General features: G+C 50.4%; 1 protein-coding gene across 1 annotated transcript; it reads left to right on the top strand.

Annotated features, from left to right (window-relative positions):
- Positions 1-1,255: 1,255 nt before the first annotated feature.
- DUSP15 (dual specificity phosphatase 15) lies at positions 1,256-18,775 on the top strand. The gene is made up of 7 exons (XM_056843959.1): positions 1,256-1,309; positions 4,763-4,796; positions 10,775-10,857; positions 11,739-11,788; positions 16,744-16,818; positions 17,484-17,658; positions 18,552-18,775. The coding sequence occupies exons 1-7, from the start codon at positions 1,289-1,291 to the stop codon at positions 18,756-18,758; spliced, it is 645 nt and encodes a 214-aa protein (XP_056699937.1). The 5' UTR covers positions 1,256-1,288; the 3' UTR covers positions 18,759-18,775.
- The last annotated feature ends 643 nt before the right edge of the window (positions 18,776-19,418 follow it).

Genomic DNA, 19,418 nt, shown 5'->3' with positions numbered 1-19,418 from the left:
GTGGTATAGTGGTTAAGAGAAGTGGTTAGGAGCGGTGGGCTCTAATCTGGAGAACCAGGTTCGATTCCTCACTCCTCCACATGAGCGGCGGAGGCTAATCTGGTGAACCAGGTTGGTTTCCCCACTCCTCCACATGAAGCCAGCTGGGTGACCTTGGGCTAGTCACACTCTCTTAGCCCCCCCACCTCACAGAGTGTCTGTTGTGGGGAGGGGGAGGGAAGGAGATTGTAAGCCGGTTTGATTCTCCTTAAAAGGTAGAGAAAATCAGCATCTAAAAACCAACTCTTCTTCTTCTCCTCCTCCTCCTCCTCCTCTCCTCCTCCTCCTCCTCCAAAGCATCCATTCTCTGCAGGGGAACTGATCTCTGTAGCCTGGACATGAGGAGTAATTCCAGGGATCCCCAGGTCCTCCCTGGAGGCTGGCATCCCTACCACAGCTACTATTACTGCTACTAAGGGCCAATCGCTACCATGATGTCCAGCTCCCACCCAAGGTGGCCGTACAGTTGCAGATTCTATTTTTGCCATGTGACATCCGAGGCAGTAACCAGATCTGCCGCCGTCCTCTGCCCGTACATTCCACCGCCAGAACAGTGTCTTCCCATCGGCTTCCCACTCTCACATGCCGCACACTTGCTCGGCTGAGTCACACCGGTTTTTAGCACCAAAGAGGGGCCCCCTGTTCATACACATAGCCGGAGGGGCCTGCCATTTCGCCCTGGAGCTCTGACGGGCACGGTGGGACCGGTCACCCCGGAGTTCGGGGACACCCAGAAAGCAGAGCCAACGTCCCTCCTTGGCGGCCTTCGCTTGTCAGTAAGGCGGGATGACAAAAGGCTTTGTTCTTCACTGAACACTGGTGCTTTGTGTGTTTTGACTTGCGGAGCGGCAGTGCCGCCCCGGCCTTGGCACACCCACACCCTTGCAAAAAGAGGTGGGGTTTTTCCTCTGCTGTCAGCGTGCCAAAATCAGGGAACGGCCAGGGGGAAAGGCGCTTTCTCAGAGTCGCTTCTTTGCCAGCTGGGAGGAAAGCACCTTTTTTCTCAGAGGGAGGAACGCCTGGCGGTGGGCCTCGGCTGAGAGACGGATTGCTTCCCCGGAAAAGCTCAGCTGCTGCCAGGAGGACTGGGGGAGCACCAGTCGCCTAAAGAGGTGGAAGGGGGTGACAGACGGCGCAGGGCCCAGAGGCGCAAACCTCACCTGGTTGTTGTGCACTGTGAAGAAGAGAGGAGAACTGCGCACCAGGACACCCAGCTCTCGGCGAGAACCGCCTGCGATTGCTTCGGACCATGGGCAATGGCATGAACAAGGTATTTGCTTATTCGTTTGTTGGTTTTGATCCTGCTTTTCTCCCCAGTCGGGACTCAAAGAGGCTTAAAGCATTGTTCTCCTCCTTTGTTTTCTCACAACGACAACCCTGGGAGGTAGGCCAGGCTGAGGCGGCGAGGTAGGCCAGGGAGAACCAAGTTCATCCAGCAAGCTTCCATGGTAGATGTGGGGATTCAATCCGGATCCTTTTAATCACCCTCGTTTGCTGATGACTTGGGTAGCTGAAGGTGTTTGTGGACAGAGTTGCAGCTATCCTCCAATGCACACTTGAGGAGACAGTGGCCTTTTATGCAGGGTCGTTTCCCACGGTCACCTTTGCTGACTGCTTCGGGGCGTTCTTCTGATTATGCAGGGCCTTTCCCGGCCGTCACAGGTCTCCTCGCTCTCCCTGCGCGTTTTGCCCGTGTTTTCCAGATGCTGTTTTAGCCAGGATTTGGAAAATGCGGGCAAATCGTGTGGGGAGAGTGAGGTGACCTCTGATGGGTGGAAAAGGCACGCATAACCCAAAGGATGGCCCCGAAGCAGTCAACAGAGGTGACCGCAGGGAAATGTCCCTGCATAAAAGGACAGTGTTGTTCTGGAAAGGGATCACTTATATCTGGGGAAGGATTTGGCCATGAAAACAAAGATCCCTTATGAATGAATGACCTCCAAGACATCCTATTGTAAACGACCTTGCTCAGGTCTTGAAGACTGAGGTCAGTGGCTTCCTTGATGGAGTCGATCCATCTCAGCTTGGGTCTTCCTCTTTTCCTGCTGCCTTCCACTTTTCCTAGCATGATTGTCTTTTCCAGTGACTCTTGTGTTCTCGTGAGTGGTAGCTACTATTTAATCCTGAATAGAAAGGGATGGTTAATTGTATGCCCCAGTTCTTCTTTGGGGATGGAGCCTGGCAAGGGCAGGGATTTCAGTTGGGTACAATGCCGTAGAGTCCACCCTCCAAAGCATACTTTTTCTCCAGGGGACCTGATCTCTATAGTCTGGAGACAAGCTGTAATTCCGGGGGATCCCCAGGCCCCACCAGGAGGCTGGCATCTCTCAATTTGCGCTACCATCCATGGCCAGCATCCAGGAATCTAATAACAAGGTGAGCCAGTGTGGTGTAGGGGTTAAGAGCGGTGGTTTGGAGTGGTGGACTCTGATCTGGAGAACCGGGTTTGATTCTCCACTCCTCCACATGAGCAGCGGAGGCTAATCTGGTGAACTGGATTTGTTTCCCAACTCCTACCCATGAAGCCAGCTGGGTAACCTTGGGCTAGTCACAGCTCTCTCAACCCCACCTACCTCACAGGGTGTCTGTTGTGGGGAGGGGAAGGGAAGGTGATTGTAAGCCGGTTTGATTCTTCCTTAAGTGCTAGAGAAAGTCAGCATATAAAAACCAACTCTTCTTCCTCCTCCTCCTCCTCCTTCAAGGAGTACTATCTAGCCGAGCATCCACCAGGACAGGGGACTTTGGGCCCAATCTAGAGCAAGCAGTTCCCTGGATGCTCTAATCAGGTAGCTCGGCAAGTGTCACGTCACCTGTCCTGCTGGGATTCAGAACATGTCTCCACTACCAACAGGCATACTAGTAATTAACAGTAATTAGAAGAAGGAGAAGAGTTGGTTTTTATATGCCAACTTTCTCTACTTTTTAAGGAGACTCAAACCAGCTACAGTCGCCTTCCCTTCCCCTCCCCACAACAGACACCCTGTGAGGTAGGTGGGGCTGAGAGAGCTCTAAGAGAACTGTGACTGGCTCAAGGTCACCCAGCTGGCTTCACGTGGAGGAGTGGGGAAATCAACCCCGTTCTCCAGATTAGAGTCCGCCGCTCATGTGGAAGAGTGGGGAATCGAACCAGGTTCTCCAGATTAGAGTCCGCTGCTCCTAACCACTACACCATGCTGGTGATTCCCTCTCCCCAGGAAACCCCGGGAATGGCCCTGCACAAAGCATTCCCAGGGCTTTCTCTAAACGATGCCCCACCCCCCTTGGATGTCAAACTGGTACAAAACAACTCAGGGTTATAGTGTAGGTGGCTCTTGGTGTCTTTTGGTTTTGTTGGCGGAGGGGGGTGTTAACCGCTGCTTGCACTCTTGATAGGACTCGTTGAGAGCTGCAGAAACTCCGCTTCGAAGAAGGCTCAAGACATGGGGCGGGGAGGAGCAAGCCACTTCCTTGAGAGCTGTTTACATGTTGCATTTCACCACTTGGACTGGCCTCCAGAAGAGGGGCTGGCATCCAAGGAAATCGGACTCCTCCTCCTCCTCCTCCTCATTCCATTTCCTTGGCAGTCTCTGCCCGGCTCATGAGAAGGTTTTGTGATTGCGTGTCGAGGAAAGTGGGGATCAGCACAAAAGATACTGGCCTTCCAATAAGTGGGAGAATCTGCTCAGAAGGTAGAGAAGAAGAAGAAGAAGAGTTGCGTTTTATACCCTGATTTTCTCTGCCTTTTCAGGAGAATCAAACGGGTATAAAAACCAACTCTTCTTCTTCTTCTTCTCTACCTTTCGAGCAGATTTTTCCCACTCATTGGAATGTCAGTATCTTTTGTGCTGATCCCCATTTTCCTCAACACACAATTTGGTGGTGGTGAAAAGTGCCATCAGGTCACCGCTGACTTATGACGACCCCTTAAGGGGTTGGCAAACACGGTGGTTTGCCATTGCCTGCCTCTGCGCAGCAACCTTGGACCTCCCATCCAGGTACTAACCAGGACAGAACCCTACTTAGCTTCCAGTGTCTGACAAGTTCAGGCTAGCCTGGGCCATCCTGGTCAAGGCAAGAAATGTTCAGAGGCGGTTTGCCATTGCCTGCCTCTGCGTAGCAACCCTGGACTTCCTTGGTGGTCTCCCATCCAAATACTAACCAGGGCAGACCATGCTTAGCTTCCCAGATCTGACAAGATCAGGCTATCTTGGGCCATCCAGGTCAGGGCCTAATCCCCTTTTTTTTATGCCATCCAGTCACATCTGACTAGGGTTGCCATCCACCAGGTAATAGCTGGAGATCTCCTGCTATTACACCTGATCATGCAAAAGAGACCAGTTCACCTGTTAGACTCTTGGGCCAGTCACACTCTCTCCACCTGACCTACCTCACAGGGTTGTTGTGGTGAGGATAAAATAGAGGAGATGAGAATGAGGTCAGCTCTTTCGGGGAGAAAGTCGAGGGTGTCAATGAAGTAAATAAAACAGAAGTCAATAAATCTTTTCGACTTGCTTTTTCCTTCATGCATATGCAAACGATGCCTTCAGGGAAAGGGAAAGGTTCAAAGCTAAAAAGAAAAGAAAAACTGGATTCTCAGGAAAGGCAGAAAGTGTGCCAGACGGTAATGTTTGCAAAGGCAGTGAGGAGGAGTGGGCGGAGCACACAGAGCTCAGCTCGTCTACGCCGATCTTTTCCTGAGTCCAGGAAGTGCCGCTCACACAAGCTTCACTGTTGTGTCTTGCAGGTTCTCCCTGGACTTTACCTCGGGAACTTTGTAGGTGAGTTGAATGAGTGCCCCAGGACTTGAGCTGGAAGGGAAGGAGGGGCCTTGTATTGCCGGGAGCTTCTTTGACCTTGATAGGACTCCTGCATTTTTAAGAGAGGAAGGGCATGAAGGAAATTGCCAGGTGTAGTTTTACCAATTGCTGCCTTTCCATGGCAGGGAAGAGTTTTTACCTGTTGCATTTTTGCCTGTCAAGCACCTGGGGAAAAATAGCAGAATGTAAAAGCAGAAGAGGCCTGCTGGATCAGACCAGTGGTCCATTTAGTCCAGCATCCTGTCTCCCAGTGGCCAACCAGATCCTCTGGGCATTGAGGCCGAGGCCTTCATAAGAACATAGGAAGAGCCCTGCTGGATCAGTAGGGTTGCCAGGTCCCTCTTAGCCACCGGTGGGAGATTTTGGGGGTGGAGCCGGAGGAGGGCGGGGTTTGTGGAGGGGAGGGACTTCAATGCCATAGAGTCCAGTTGCCAAAGCAGCCATTTTCTCCAGGGGAACTGATCTCTATCAGCTGGAGATCAGTTGTAATAGCAGGAGATCTCCAGCTAGTACCTGGAGGTTGGTAAACAAAGAACAGCAGTACAAAAGCACCAAACAATATAGTAATGCAATGTTAATATATTGTATAAGTCTAACTATAATACTTATAACAAGTGCACTGTATATACAAACAACTTGCAAACAAGTTGTTTGTATATACAGTGCATTTGTTATATGTCTTATAGTTAGACTTATACAATATATTAACATTGCATTACTATATTGTTTGGTGCTTTTGTACTGCTGTTCTTTGTTTACCAATCCATTTTGCAGCAGGCTAACCTTTGTTTACCAAGTACCTGGAGGTTGGCAACCCTATGGATCAGACCAGTGAGGGTCCATCCAGTCCAGCATCCTTTTTCATACAGTGACCAACCACTTCCTCTGGAGGTCCAATATCAGGGCACAGAGACTGAGGCCTTCCCCTGATGCTGCTTCCTGGCACTGGGATTCAAATGCTTACTACCTCTGTATATGGTGGTTCCCTTTTGTCATGGCTAGTAGCTATCAATAGACCATGAATCTGTCTAGTCACCTTTTAAAACTTGCAGCCATTACTACATCCACTGGCAGGAAGTACCACAGTTTAGTGTGTGTGTGTAAAGTGCCATCAAGTCACAGCCGACCTATGGCGATCCAGTAGGGTTTTCAAGGCCAGAGACTAGCAGATGGTTTGCTATTGTCTTCCTCTGCATAACAACCCTGGAATTCCTTAGTGGTCCCCCATCCAAGTACTAACCAGCCCAACCTTGCTTAGCTTCTGAGATCTGATGAGATCAGGCTAGCCTGGGCCATCCAGGTGAGGGCCACAATTTAATTACTCATTAAGTAGAAGAAGAATTTCATTTTGGCCCGTCCTGAGTCGACCCCTCCATCAACTTCATTGAGTAACCCTAAGTTCTAGTGTCACAGGAGAGGGAGAAAAAATTCTGTCTACTTTCTCTCCCCCGCCTCCATGCATGATTTTATAAATCTTCCCCTTGTGTTTGGGTGCAAAGTGCCGTCAAGTCACAACCAGATTATGGCGACCCCATAGGGTTTTCAAGGCAAATGGGAAGCAGAGGTGGTTTGCCATTGCCTGCCTCTGCAAAGTCTTTTTTGGTCTTTCCCATCCAAGTACCAACCCTGCTTACTTTATGAGATCTGACTATACTATAGCATTCAACATCCCAATCTTCTCCCTTTTTTTGTGCCGTCAAGTCGCAGCCAATTTATGGCAACCCCGTAGGGTTTTCACAGCAAGAGACAATCAGAGGTAGTTTGCCATTGCCTGCCTCTGCATCACAGCCCTGGTATTCCTTGGAGGTCTCCCACCCAAATACTAACCAGGGCCAACCCTGCTTAGCATCTGAGATATGACAAGATCAGGCTAGCCAGGTCAGGGCAGTCTTCTCTTTAAAAAAGGTAAAGGTCTCCTGTGCAAGCACCGGGTCATTCCTGACCCATGGGGAGACGTCACATCCCGACGTTTTCTAGGCAGACTTTGTTTGCGGGGTGGTTTGCCAGTGCCTTCCCCAGTCATCTTCCCTTTACCCCCAGCGAGCTGGGTACTCATTTGACCGACCTCGGAAGGATGGAAGGCTGAGTCGACCTTGAGCCGGCTACCTGAAACCGACTTCCGTCGGGATCGAACTCAGGTCGTGAGCAGAGCTTTTGACTGCAGTACTGCAGCTTAACGCTCTGCGCCACGGGGCTCCTGTCTTCTCTTTAGACCTCTTTTTTTTCTAAAGTGAAAAGTCCCAGACACTTTTGCCTTTCCTCACAAGATGTAACAACCCCTTAATCATAAAAACATAAGAAAAGCCATGCTGGATCAGACCAAGGCCCATCAAGTCCCGCAGTCTGTTCACACAGTGGCCAAACAGGGGCCTCTAGGAAGCCCCCAAACAAGACGACTGCAGCAGCACCATCCTGCCTGCCACAGCAACTCATATAATAGGTATGCTCCACTGATCCTGGAGAGAATAGGTATGCATCATGACTAGTATCCATTTTTACTAGTAGCCATGAAAACCCCTCTCCTCCGTGGACATGTCCACTCCCCTCTTAAAGCCTTCCAAGTTGGCAGCCATCCCCACATCCTGGCGCAGGGAGTTCCACAATTTAACTGTGCATCTTGGTTGCCCTCCTGCACTGTTTCCAGCTCTGCGATATCCTTTTTGAGATACTGTGACCAGAACTGTATGTATCATTCCAAATGAGGCCACGCCATCGGTCTATACGGGGGTATTACAATCTCGGCTGTTGTATTCTCAGTCCCTTTCCTAATAATGCTCAGCACGGAATGTGCCTTTTTCACGGCTGCCATACACAGAGTCGACATCCGCTAACATCTTTTTCGGTGTATGTGGACAGGAGCTATTTGGTCGCTGGCAGGTTGCTAAATGCAGCCCCCCGAGTGGCAGTTCAGGTCTCTCCAGCTCGACGTTTACTATGTGCTGCCCTCAGCATTTGCTTTGGAAAGAATGTCAAGTGTGTGTCCCAGGGGGTGGGTGGGGGGAAGCCAGCCTTGGATCGTGGCCACCTGCTTCCACTCTGTCTGAAATAAAACCTGGGCATCCGTCCACTGGGGACTCTAAGAACGCTTCACATTTCAAAAACACATACGTGTTAGGAGCCAGATATGCATGAAACGCCAGGGGTGACGCTGTACACTCAAGAAGATTCCTTACACTGAATCAGACCCTTGATCTATTATGGTCAGTATAGTCTATTCAGATTGCCAGCAGCTCTCCAGGGTCTCAAGTAAAGGGCTTTCACATCACCTACTACCTGGATGGTGCCGAGATGTTTTCTGTCGCCCCAGAAGGTCGGACCAGAACCAACGGGTTGAAATTAAATCAAAAGTCATCAGGAAGAATTTTCTAACAGTTAGAGCGGTTCCTCGGTGGAACAGGCTTCCTCAGGAGGTGGTGAGCTCTCCTTCCCTGGAGGTTTTTAAGCAGAGGCTAGATGGCCACCTGTCAGCAATGCTGATTCTGTGACCTTGGGCCGATCATGAGAGGGAAGGCACCTTGGCCATCTTCTGGGCATGGAGTGGGGGTCACTGGGGGTGTGGTGGGGAGGAAGTTGTGAGTAGGGTTACCAGGTTCCCCTTCGCCACCGGCAGGAGATTTTTGGGGACGGAGCCTGAGGAGGGCAGGGTTTGAGGAGGGGAGGGACTTCAATGCTATGGAGTCCAATGGCCAAAGTGGTCATTTTCTCCAGGGGAACAGATCTCTATTGGCTGGAGATCAGTTATAATAGTGGGACACCTCCGGCTAGTACCTGGAGGTTGGCGACCCTAACCTAGAGGTTGGCAACCTGATGTTGCAGGCACCCATGGTCACCACGTTGGGTACCCCTTGGCTAGCCATTCCTACACTGCCGTGCCTCTCCAGCTTGAGAGCAGGGCTTCATAAGTATTCCAAGCGCCTGACAGTGGGGAACAGCATTCGGCCCTCCCTGGATGTGCGGCAGACACGGCCTCGGCCCTCTGCACGGCAGGCAGCTGCTACCTCTGCGGTGGTCTCATTAAATATTGACCGCCTCCCATTAACACAATGTGTCTTAGTGTTGCGGTTCGTGCGCCAGATGGCTTGGAGGTGCACCACCCTCCAAGGCTGCCGCGCACATTAGCACTCAGCCACTTGGGGTTTTCGGGAGCACCCTCCCAAGCACTCTTTCGCAACCTGCATCAGAAGGGTTGCCAACCTCCAGGTACTAGCTGGAGATCTCCTGCTATTACAACTGATCTCCAGGCGACAAAGAACAGTTCACCTGGAGAAAATGGCTGCTTTGGAAGGTGGACTCTATGGCATTATACCCCACTGAAGTCCCTCCCCAAACCCCACCCTCCTCAGGCTCCGCCCCAAAAACCTCCTGCCGATGGCAAAGAGGGGCCTGGCAACCCTAGCATCAGAACCAGCCCTCCCTTGAAGCAGGGAGTGGCAACCCTCCCCCGGGCAGGAGGCGCCATTTGGGTGCCACTGAAAGTGCCAGGAAGACCCATCATTAGGGCGCAATCCACCAGGAAGCTGCCCAGTGCAACACCAACTATATTTTGACCCTGCCCTTGTTTCCGGGAATTCAGGTTGGTGTGGGGGAAATCCTGGAGCTAAGGAGTCACCAGGTTTCCCCAGCTTCTTGTCTGGATGGAGTGAGTGGCGTTATGACCAGATTCACAGAGAGAGAAACCATTGGTATTTATTATACCAGGAGGCAAACTTAACATGAAACATGCATAGCATTTACTACCGAAGAAAACCCATAGAAGAAGAAGAAGAGTTGGTTTTTATATGCTGACTTTCTCTACCACTTAAGGGAGACTCAAACCGGCTTACAATCGCCTTCCCCTCCCCACAACAGACACCCTGTGAGGTAGTTGGGGCTGAGAGAGCTCTAAGAGAGCTGTGACTAGCCCAAGGTCACCCCGCAGGCTTCATGTGGAGGAGTGGGGAAACCTACCCGGTTCACCAGATTAGAGTCCACCTCTCCAAACCACCGCTCTTAACCACTACACCACACTGGCTCTCTAATCAACTAAGCCTTATACCTGGCTGGCGTTTAACCCTGAGGCTCGGACTGCATGCACGCACCCTGCCCATATGAGTTCTTTTCTGTTGCCCCAGAAGGTCGGACCAGAACCAACGGGTTGAAATTAAATCCAGAGTTTTCAGCTAAACATCAGGAAGAACCTTCTGACAGAGCAGTTCCTGAGTGGAACAGGCTTCCTTGGGAGGTGGTGGGCTCTCCTTCCCTGGAGGTTTTTAAGCAGAGGCTAGATGGCCATCTGTCAGCAATGCTGGTTCTACGACCTTAGGCAGATCATGAGAGGGAGGGCAGGAAGGGTTGCGCCCGTGCTTGGCTCTCATGGCCCTTTCTTGCATGCCCAGGGAAATGCCAATCGCCAGTTTGAGGTCAGGAAGCAATTTTCCTCCAGGCCAGATTGGCCAGGGTTCCTGGAGGTTGTTTTGCCTTCTTCTAGGCACAGAGTAGGGGTCACTGTGGGTGTGGGGAGGAGAAAGTAGTTGTGAATTTCCTGCGTTTTATAGGGGGTGGGAGTAGATGACCGTGGAGGTCCCTTCCAGCTCTGTGTTTCTGGGTTTCTATGGCACTGCATGTTCTGATCCATCATCAGGGGAAGTGTGAGCCTCACCTCATGTGCCTGTTGATAACCAATGGTTACAACGGGTGTTCTGTGGCTGCCTCTTCCTACTCTAGACATTAGGAAGAATTAGGAAGAATTTTCTAACAGTAATGACCTTAGGCAGATCATGAGAGGGAGGGCACCTTGGCCATCTTCTGGGCATGGAGTATGGGTCACTGGGTGTGTGTGTGGGGGGGGGGAGGCAGTTGTGAATTTCCTGCATTGTGCAGGGGGTTGGACTAGATGACCCTGGTGGTGCCTTCCAACTCTATGATTCTATTCTATGATTCTACTCCTTTCTTTCTTCCAGATGCCAAAGATTTGGACCAGCTGAGCCGGCACAATATCACTCACATCCTCTCCATTCACGAATCTCCGCAGCCGTTTATTCCGGTATGGATGGGTAGAGCTGCCCTCTCCCAAGTCCCCATGAGGAAGCTGCTGAAGAGCCGGAAGTTATATGCCAGGGGAGGTCCAGGATCTAGATTCTCAGATAGGGTTGCCGACTGCATGGGGAACTATGTCCTGTCTCTTTGATAGAGGTTTGGTGGTGCTGGGAAGTGCTGGGAAGTCACAACCGACTTGTGGAGACCCTTTATGGGGTTTGCAAGGCAAGAGATGAGCAGAGGTGGTGTGCCATTGCCTGCCTCTGCATAACAACCCTGGACTCCCTTAGTGGTCTTCCATCCAGGTCAGAGCAGATGAGCAGAGGGGGTGTGCCAGTTATTGCCTGCCTCTACATAGCAGCTCTGGACTTCCTTGGTGGTCACCCATCCAAGTGCTAACCAGAGCTGACCCTGCTTAGTTTCCAAGGATTTGGGGAGGGACTTCAATGCCATAGAGTCCAATTGCCAAGGCGGCCATCTTCTCAAGGTAACTGATCTCTGTTGCCTGGAGATCTGTTGTAATAGCAGGAGATCTCCAGCCACCACCTGGAGGCTGGCAACCCTGTTTGGCCCTCAGGTAGTACCCTTGGGGAAGGCAGAGTAAGAGACAGATCTGACCCAAGCAGGCCCAATTCAAGAGGAAGGTCTCTTGTGCAAGCTTCATTGCAGTGACCTGGGGGGCTACACAACAACCCTTGACAGTAACGGAAGGGTACGGAAGGGATGATTTCTTGCAGAGCATTCAGAGCAAATTGTCCCATGGCCCTTGGCGAAGCAGAGGTGGCTTCAAGTGGGCAGAGCTGGTAGGAGAGGTGGTGCTTGGAATCTGCCCCGACGTCTTGCTGGAGGGAAGGGGGCTCATCCCTTTCTCTCTCCGTGCCTTTCCAGGGAATCACCTACCTTCGGATTGCTCTGCCAGACACACCAGAGGCTAACATGTAAGTATGCATTGGAAAGAAGATATTACATGAGAGCCAGTGTGGTGTAGTGGTTAAGAGCGGTGGTTAGGAATGGTGGACTCTGATCTGGAGATCTGGGTTTGATTCCCCACTCCTCCACAGGAGCAGCAGATTCTAATCTGGGGAAACGGGTTGGTTTCCCCACTCCTACACATGAAGCCAGCTGGGTGACCTTGGGCTAGTCACAGCTCTCTTAGAGCTCTCTTAGCCTCATCTACCTCACAGGATATCTGTTGTGGGGAGGGGAAGAGAAGGTGATTGTAAGCTGGTTTGATTTTTCCTTAAGTGGTAGAGAAAGTCGGCATATAAAAACAAACTTCTTCCTCTCCCTCCTCCTCCCTCCTCCAAGTGATGGCCGGAGGTCTCTGAGTCCTGAGATTACAACTGATCTCCACCTTCCCAACCTTTTTGAGCCTGCGGGGACCTTTGACATTTTGACACAGGGTGGTGGGCACAACCACAAAATGGCTCCCACAAGAGACACAGCAAAGCACAAAATGTCAAGGAGTGGGGGTCATGCACAACTCTAATAGTAACTCTTCAACATTTTAGGCAGAAGCTCTGCTTAACAGGATGCCTTTTAAAATGAACAAATGATTTAAACGTATTTTCTTGCACACACACGGCTTCCCTGCAGTCACACATCGAAGATCCGTGATCTATGGGGCAGCTGCTGCTGAAAGCCACCCCTGCCACCCTATGGCAAGGAAGAATTTTAGCCTAAAACAGTGTGGGGTGCTCCCTTTGCAAGATGCAGCTCCTGCGCCTGGAACAGCTGCCCAACAGGCAGAAATTCAAATGGTGAAGCACAGGGATGCCACGGTGAATTTCAGCCGGTCGCCATGCAGCTGTTAATGTCTTGTTTGGTTTTGTTGTATTGTTTTCGCTGTGTTACACCTGGAGCAGGACTCTAGAGAGGGGGCATATAAGTCTTCTAAATGAATACATTTCAGAGGGTGGCCATGTTGATCTGCAGTAGAACAGCTGGATTAGAATCCAGCAGCACCTTAGAGACCAACAAGATCTCCAGGGTAAGAGCTTTTGGGAGTCAAAGCTCCCTTCGTCAGAAACATAGACACATAGAGCTGGAAGCGACCTCAAGGGCCATCTAGTCCAACCCTCTGTACAGTGCAGGAAGTTCTCAACTACCTCCATCCCCCAGTCTCCCAGTGACCCCTGCTCTATGCCCAGAGGAAGGCAAAAAAACCCTCCAGGATCCCTGGCCAATTTGACCTGTGGGGAAATTCCAGCATGGTATAGTGGTTAAGAGAGGTGGTTTGGAGCGGTGGAGTCTGATCTGGAGATTCGGGTTTGATTCCCCACTCCTCCACGTGAGCGGTGGATGCTAATCCGGAGAACTGGGTTTGTTTCCCCTTTCCTACACATGAAGCCAGCTGGGTGACCTTGGGCCAGTCACACTCACTCAGCCCCACCTGCCTCACAGGGTGTCTGTAGTGGGGAAGGGAAGGGAAGGTGATTGTAAGCCGGTTTGAGTCTCCCTTAAGTGGTGGAGCATATAAAAACCAACTATTCTTCTTTTCCTTCCTGAACCCAGAATGGTGATCGGCATTACTCTGGGCATGTCAGACAGAATAGGGTCAGATACACAAGAGAATGTAGCCTCTTTCCTTTCTCTGTGCACCACCTCCTCCTCTTCTTCGGTATAGCTTTAATGGCCATAATGTTAAGCCTAACCACACTCATTTAAAGAGAAGGGGGGGGAGGAAATCTCCTTTTCCTCTTCTAAAGCAACCCCAATTATCAAAGTGTTTAATTTTTTATTTTATGCTGAATTACTAAAAGATAAGAGGCCACGGACTTAGCAGTATTCGGTTCCTTCTCCGGCAGAAGAAAAGTGGGGGAATTGATCCTTGCTCATTAACTGATCCTTCTCTAACAATGGGGTTAACCATCTCTCTGTATCTTCACTAAATAAAAGGCATTCAAGTACCAATTGAGCCAAGGTACTTATCTTCCCCTTGTTACAAAAGCTCCAACGTTTTCAATAAGGAACTCCCGCGAATCGCAGGCGATGGTGGGGCATTTCATCTGGCAGCCCTTTCTCGGTGCTGACATACAGACGGGATCAGATTCACAAGAGAATGTGGCTTCTCTCCTTTCTCTGTGCTGTAATTCAAAGGAATTCCAGCAGCAGAATTGCAGCCCAGCAGGAGAAACTGCACCTGCCAAAAATTCCCTCCTTTGTATCTCGCCACTCAAGGAAGAGGCCGACTAACAAAGCCAAAGGGGTTTGGTTCCTAGGCAGGTCCTGCCACCGGAGGAAATCTGCTCGGCCGCCTGCAGAGTCTCAGTAAACAAGTTAACTTGTATAATCCAGTTGCCGGGAGCAATATCCAAACAGTATCGTTTGGCTCGGGTTTTGCAGCGGTGTGCTTCACCTGAGCCTCAACTTTTGCGTGCAAAAACAAGTCAGGCAGTTTGAGTCTCCAGCCAATGAATTTGGGACTTCAGCTGAACGCTTGTTCCAAATCTGGCTGGAAACTGGGCATTTTGCAAGCAGCTGTCGCCTTATTTTATTCTTATTTGCTTCATGTTTACTTTCTCCCCAACACTGGGGACCCAGTGTGGCTTGGCTTACATGGTTCTCCTCTCCCCCATTTTATCTGCACCACAATCCCGTGAGGTAGGTTAGGCGGAGGGACTGTCCCAAGGTCCCTCAGCAAGCATCCTTGGCAGAGCGGAGGATTTAGGGTGGCCAACCTCCAGGTACTAGCTGGAGGAGGGGAGGGACTTCAATGCCATAGAGTCCAATTGCCAAAGCGGCCATTTTCTCCAGGGGAACTGATCTCTTATCGGCTGGAGATCAGTTGTAATAGCAGGAGATTTCCAGCTAGTACCTGGAGGTTGTGCAACCGAAACAAGAGCTAGTGCCCCAAATGTGACTACTGGAATTCTCAAGCACTTATGGCAAAACAGACAAAAATATGCTGATAAGGCAATCACTATATTGTGCATACAAACCGCAAAATGCAAAACAGTGATATACACAGATAATTTCAAAGAAGAAAATACAACAGCCCATGTAGTTTAAGGTCCTTGTAGCTTGTAAAGGAGTCCTTGCAGCTGTGCAGGTGAACTCCAATTGTAAAGGAGTCCTTGCAGCTGTGTAGGTGAACTCCAAGCAGCTGTGTAGGTGAACTCCAAAATAGGTTTCCGGTAAAAGTCCTATTTCGCATGAACGCTTTTTCATCATTGGCAGTTATAGTATATACACAGCTGCAAGGACTCCTTTACAATTGGAGTTCACCTACACAGCTGGAAGGACTCCTTTACAAGCTGCTTGGAGTTCACCTGCACAGCTGCAAGGACTCCTTTACAAGCTACAAGGACCTTAAACTACATGGGCTGTTGTATTTTCTTCTTTGAAATTATCTGTGTATATCACTGTTTTGCATTTTGCGGTTTGTATGCACAATATAACGATTGCCTTATCAGCATATTTTTGTCTGTTTTGCCATAAGTGCTTGAGAATTCCAGTAGTACCTGGAGGTTGGCAACCCTAGCAATTGGACTCTATGGCATTGAAGTCCCTCCCCAAACCCTGCCCTCCTCAGGCTCCGCCCCAAAACCCTCCAGGTATTTCCCCTACCCAGAGCTGGCAACCTTGTGCGTGTTAAGTGCCGTCAAGTCGCTTCCGACTCACGGCGACCCTATGAATGAAAGTCCTCCAAAATGTCCTGTCTTTGCCAGCCTTGCTCAGATCTTGCAAATTGAAGGCTGTGGCTTCCTTTATTGAGTCCATCCATCTCTTGTTGGGTCTTCCTCTTTTCCTGCTGCCCTCAACTTTTCCTAGCATGACGGTCTTTTCCAGTGACTCTTGTCGTCTCATGACGTGACCAAAATATGATAGCCTCAGTTTAGTCATTTTAGCTTCTAGGGTCAGTTCAGGCTTGATTTGATCTAGAACCCACTGATTTGTTTTTTTGGCAGTCCAGGGTATCCGTCACCCTCTCCTCCAACACCACATTTCCAAGGAATCTATTTTCTTCCTATCAGCTTTCTTCACTGTCCAGCTTTCACTGGCAACCTTAGGGGGATTCGAACCTGGGCCTCCCAGTACCTAGTCCAACACTCCACTGTGTGGCACCGGATCTCTTCTCTATGCTGCCAAAGCGATCCCAAAGGGATCCCAAGACTGAGAGAGTTGGGAAGAGAGTGTGTGTGAATGACCCTGTTGTGAATCAGAGGTGGTGGAGTACGTACGCCTGGTGGCCGAGCGCTCTTTATTCAACAAAACAAGTTAGCAGAAGGCTCCCTTCTCCTAACCCAAGGATGCCCGATCTAATGGATCACATTTCACATAGTTTCCTGGAGCAAGGATGCCAATCGCCAGGCAGGGCCTGGCAATCTCCTGGAATTTCAACTGATATCCAGACTACAGAGATCAGTTCCCTTGAGGAAAATGGCTAGAAGAAGAAGAGTTGGTTTTTATACCTGGGTTTTTTGCTACCTTTAAGGAGTCTCAAACCGGCTTACAATCACCCTCCCTTCCCCTCCCCACAGCTGGCACCTTGTGAGGTAGTTGGGGCTGAGAGAGTTCTGAGAGGGCTGTGACTAGCCCAAGGTCACTCAGCTGGCTTCATGGGGAGGAGTGGGGAAACCAGCCCAGTTCACCAGATTAGAGTCCACCGCTCTTAACTACTACACCGCTCTGGCTCTCTTTGGAGGGTGGACTCTAGGGCATGATAGCCCACTCAGGCCTCACTCCTCCTCAGACCCTGCCCTCTCTGTCTGGTGGTCGGGCCAACCCTGCATATTAGAGCAATCCCATCCTCTCCTCTGCTGACATGGGGTTGGACTAGATGACCCTGGTGGTCCCATCCAACTCTATGATTCTATGATTGTATGACATGCCATCTTCCCTGGAGCCTGACTCTGCCTCCAATGTTTTGCTTTGCTTTCTCCCCTTCTAGCAAGAAGCACTTCAAAGAATGCATCCATTTCATCCACTCCTGTCGCCTGCGCGGAGGAAATTGCCTTGTGCACTGGTACGTTCAATTATCGTGTTAGCAAAAGGAGACAAGGGGAAGGCCGGGAAGTGAAACCGGTGTAGAGCCCGATCATAAGAACAAGGCCCCCATTGATCTGTGCCGCAAGACAATTGTACGAGAAAATACGAGAAGGAGACGATTGGGAGGGGACACGATAACCATTTTCAAGTATTTGAAGGGCTGTCCTATAGAGGAGGGTGCCAAGTTGTTTTCTGTTGCCCCAGAAGGATGGACCAGAACCAACGGGTTGAAATTAAATCAAAAGAGTTTTCGGCTAAACATTAGGAAGAACTTCCTGACAGAGCGGTTCCTAGGGTTGCCAGCTCCAGGATGGGAAATACCAGGAAATTTGGGGGGCGGAGCCTGAGGAGGGCAGGGTTTGGGGAGGGAAGGGACTTCAATGCCATAGAGTCCAATTGCCAAAGCGGACATTTTCTCCAGGGGAACTGATCTCTGTCGCCTGGAGATCAGTTGTAATAGCGGGAGATCTCCAGCCACCACCTGGAGGCTGGCAACCCTAGCAGTTCCTCAATGGAACAGGCTTCCTCGGGAGGTGGCGGGCTCTCCTTTGGAGGTTTTGAAGCAGAGGTTAGATGGCCATCTGTCAGCAAGGCTGATTCTGTGAGGCAGGAGTCTCTGACCATTTCCCATTCTGGCCGCAGCCTCGCTGGGATCTCTCGCAGTACCACCATCGTCCTGGTCTACGTCATGGCGGTGACGCAGCTGAACTGGCGGGAGGCCCTGGAGGCCGTCAAGGTGGCCCGGCCGGTCGCCAACCCGAATCCCGGATTCCGTCAGCAGCTGGAAGAGTACGGGAAAAGCAAGTCTGCGCGGAAGGTGAGAGCAAGAGGCGACGGAGGGCCCAGCCTGAGTTGTAAACGTTTAAAGGCCATTTATGCAGGGTCGATTCTGCCCCTCTCTCAATGCTGATTTTTTAAATCCGACCTTTAAAATGACTATTCACGGTCCCGATGCAAGAGGAGAAAGTCAAACAAATTCCACCTCCCCCCCCCTCGCCTGCTCCTTCGTTCTTTCATTTGCATAGCCATTAGCTATAGTTGTTTGCATAACTAAGCTACGGCTGGGATTCTGCATGCTTCCTTCAGTGAATGCTTTGATGCGGGGGTGGAGCAAATACAAAAGGCCGTGTTAGGGGGGCTCTTAAGAAATGCGAAGCAGGTATGCGCCAGCTTCGCCGTGACATCTGGAATTATGGTTCAGCGTGACGAAATTTTTAAAATATGCAGGACACTTCAGTGCTAATTACCAAGCATAAACAGCCAAAATGTTTATGTCCCCACCCTGCCTTCTGAGTTTCCACCAGGCATTGTGGACACAGCTATGAAATCAGTTCTAAAAAGACCTTTATCATTTTTTTAAAATGCCACATTGGGGGCTTGCCCCATGCATTTGCAGGTACACACAGCTACGTGTTGGCTTCTTGCATCTCAGAGGACTGAAATTTTTTGTTATATAATATAGTTTATTTATTGGTTAGGTATGGAGTTTATATCTATGTGTTATGTTTATATATATGAAGGAGAGACATGAAAGGGAAGTGGAGTTTCATTTGTGGGGCTGTGAACTCCCATGCATTTTTGAACTGGTGACTCTTTTGTGTTATGAATTTTCGATTTGATATAATATAGTAGTACTGGGTATCTTTGCCTTTCTGTGTTGATTGAACACAGAGGTGTTATATTTTGTGTAACCTTTGACATTCTCGGCAGATCCGCCGGCAGCTTGAGCACAAGTTTGGTGCATCCCCTTTCAACGAAGAGGAGGAGATCCGAGCCTTGCTGCCGGCTGGCAAAAGACCCGACGCCGACGTGCCTCGGCAGACTCTGGCACCAAAGGGCTGGGGTGCCAAGCACACGGGACCCTTTCTGCTGCGGGTGAAGGAGACATTCTCCTGCCTTCCAGGGTGTCTGAAATGAACCTCCCTCGGGCGTGCTGGGAAAGCACAGAGGCTACGTGCAGTGGACTGGCCAAGGGCCGAACCTGGCAAGGAACGCGCTCGACCCTGGAGCCGCAACAGGAACATTTCCATGGCGGGGGGACACTGTGCCGTTGAGAAAGAGGAACTGTTCCCGGGTAGCCAACGTCTGCCTCGGTTTCTTTCTCCTGTGGAATGAAGGCAACTGTTACAGAAGAGGTGCTCAGGAAACACATTTTTTCAGATTTTAAAGGCCTTCTTATTAGGAGGGCCCTGAGCGAAAGCTTTGTGCCATGGCTTGCAGAATTTTTGACACCCTGAGGCTGGAAGTCATCTGCTGGTCAAAGACTTTCCGACACAGATTCTTTGGCAGGGAAACGAGGACTCTTCAGTAATTGTTGCATAAAATTCGGGGTGGGAGGGGGAGAGAAATGTAAGAAACAGGAGAGACTAATGGAGACGGTTCTTGCACAATAAAAAAACTATTTTCTATCCAAAAGGCACGCCAGGCCTTCCTGTGTGGATGCGTAGTTGTGAGATCAGAGCCCGTATTGTAAAAAATGCCCTGGCCTGGATGGCCCAGGCTAGCCCAATTTTGTCAGCTCTCGGAAGCTACGCAGGCTTAGCCTTGGTTAGTACTTGGAGGGGATACCACCAAGGA

The sequence above is a fragment of the Euleptes europaea genome, chromosome 2 (assembly GCF_029931775.1).
Source record: "Euleptes europaea isolate rEulEur1 chromosome 2, rEulEur1.hap1, whole genome shotgun sequence".
Lineage (NCBI taxonomy): Eukaryota > Metazoa > Chordata > Lepidosauria > Squamata > Sphaerodactylidae > Euleptes > Euleptes europaea.
This window is presented reverse-complemented; position numbering and strand designations above follow the sequence as displayed.

Excerpts from the sequence above, each read along its gene's own strand:
- DUSP15 (XM_056843959.1), top strand. The coding sequence starts at position 1,289 with ATGGGCAATGGCATGAACAAG. Across the intron at positions 1,310-4,762 it reads TGGGCAATGGCATGAACAAG|GTTCTCCCTGGACTTTACCT; the intron begins GTATTTGCTTAT and ends TGTGTCTTGCAG. Across the intron at positions 4,797-10,774 it reads TTACCTCGGGAACTTTGTAG|ATGCCAAAGATTTGGACCAG; the intron begins GTGAGTTGAATG and ends TCTTTCTTCCAG.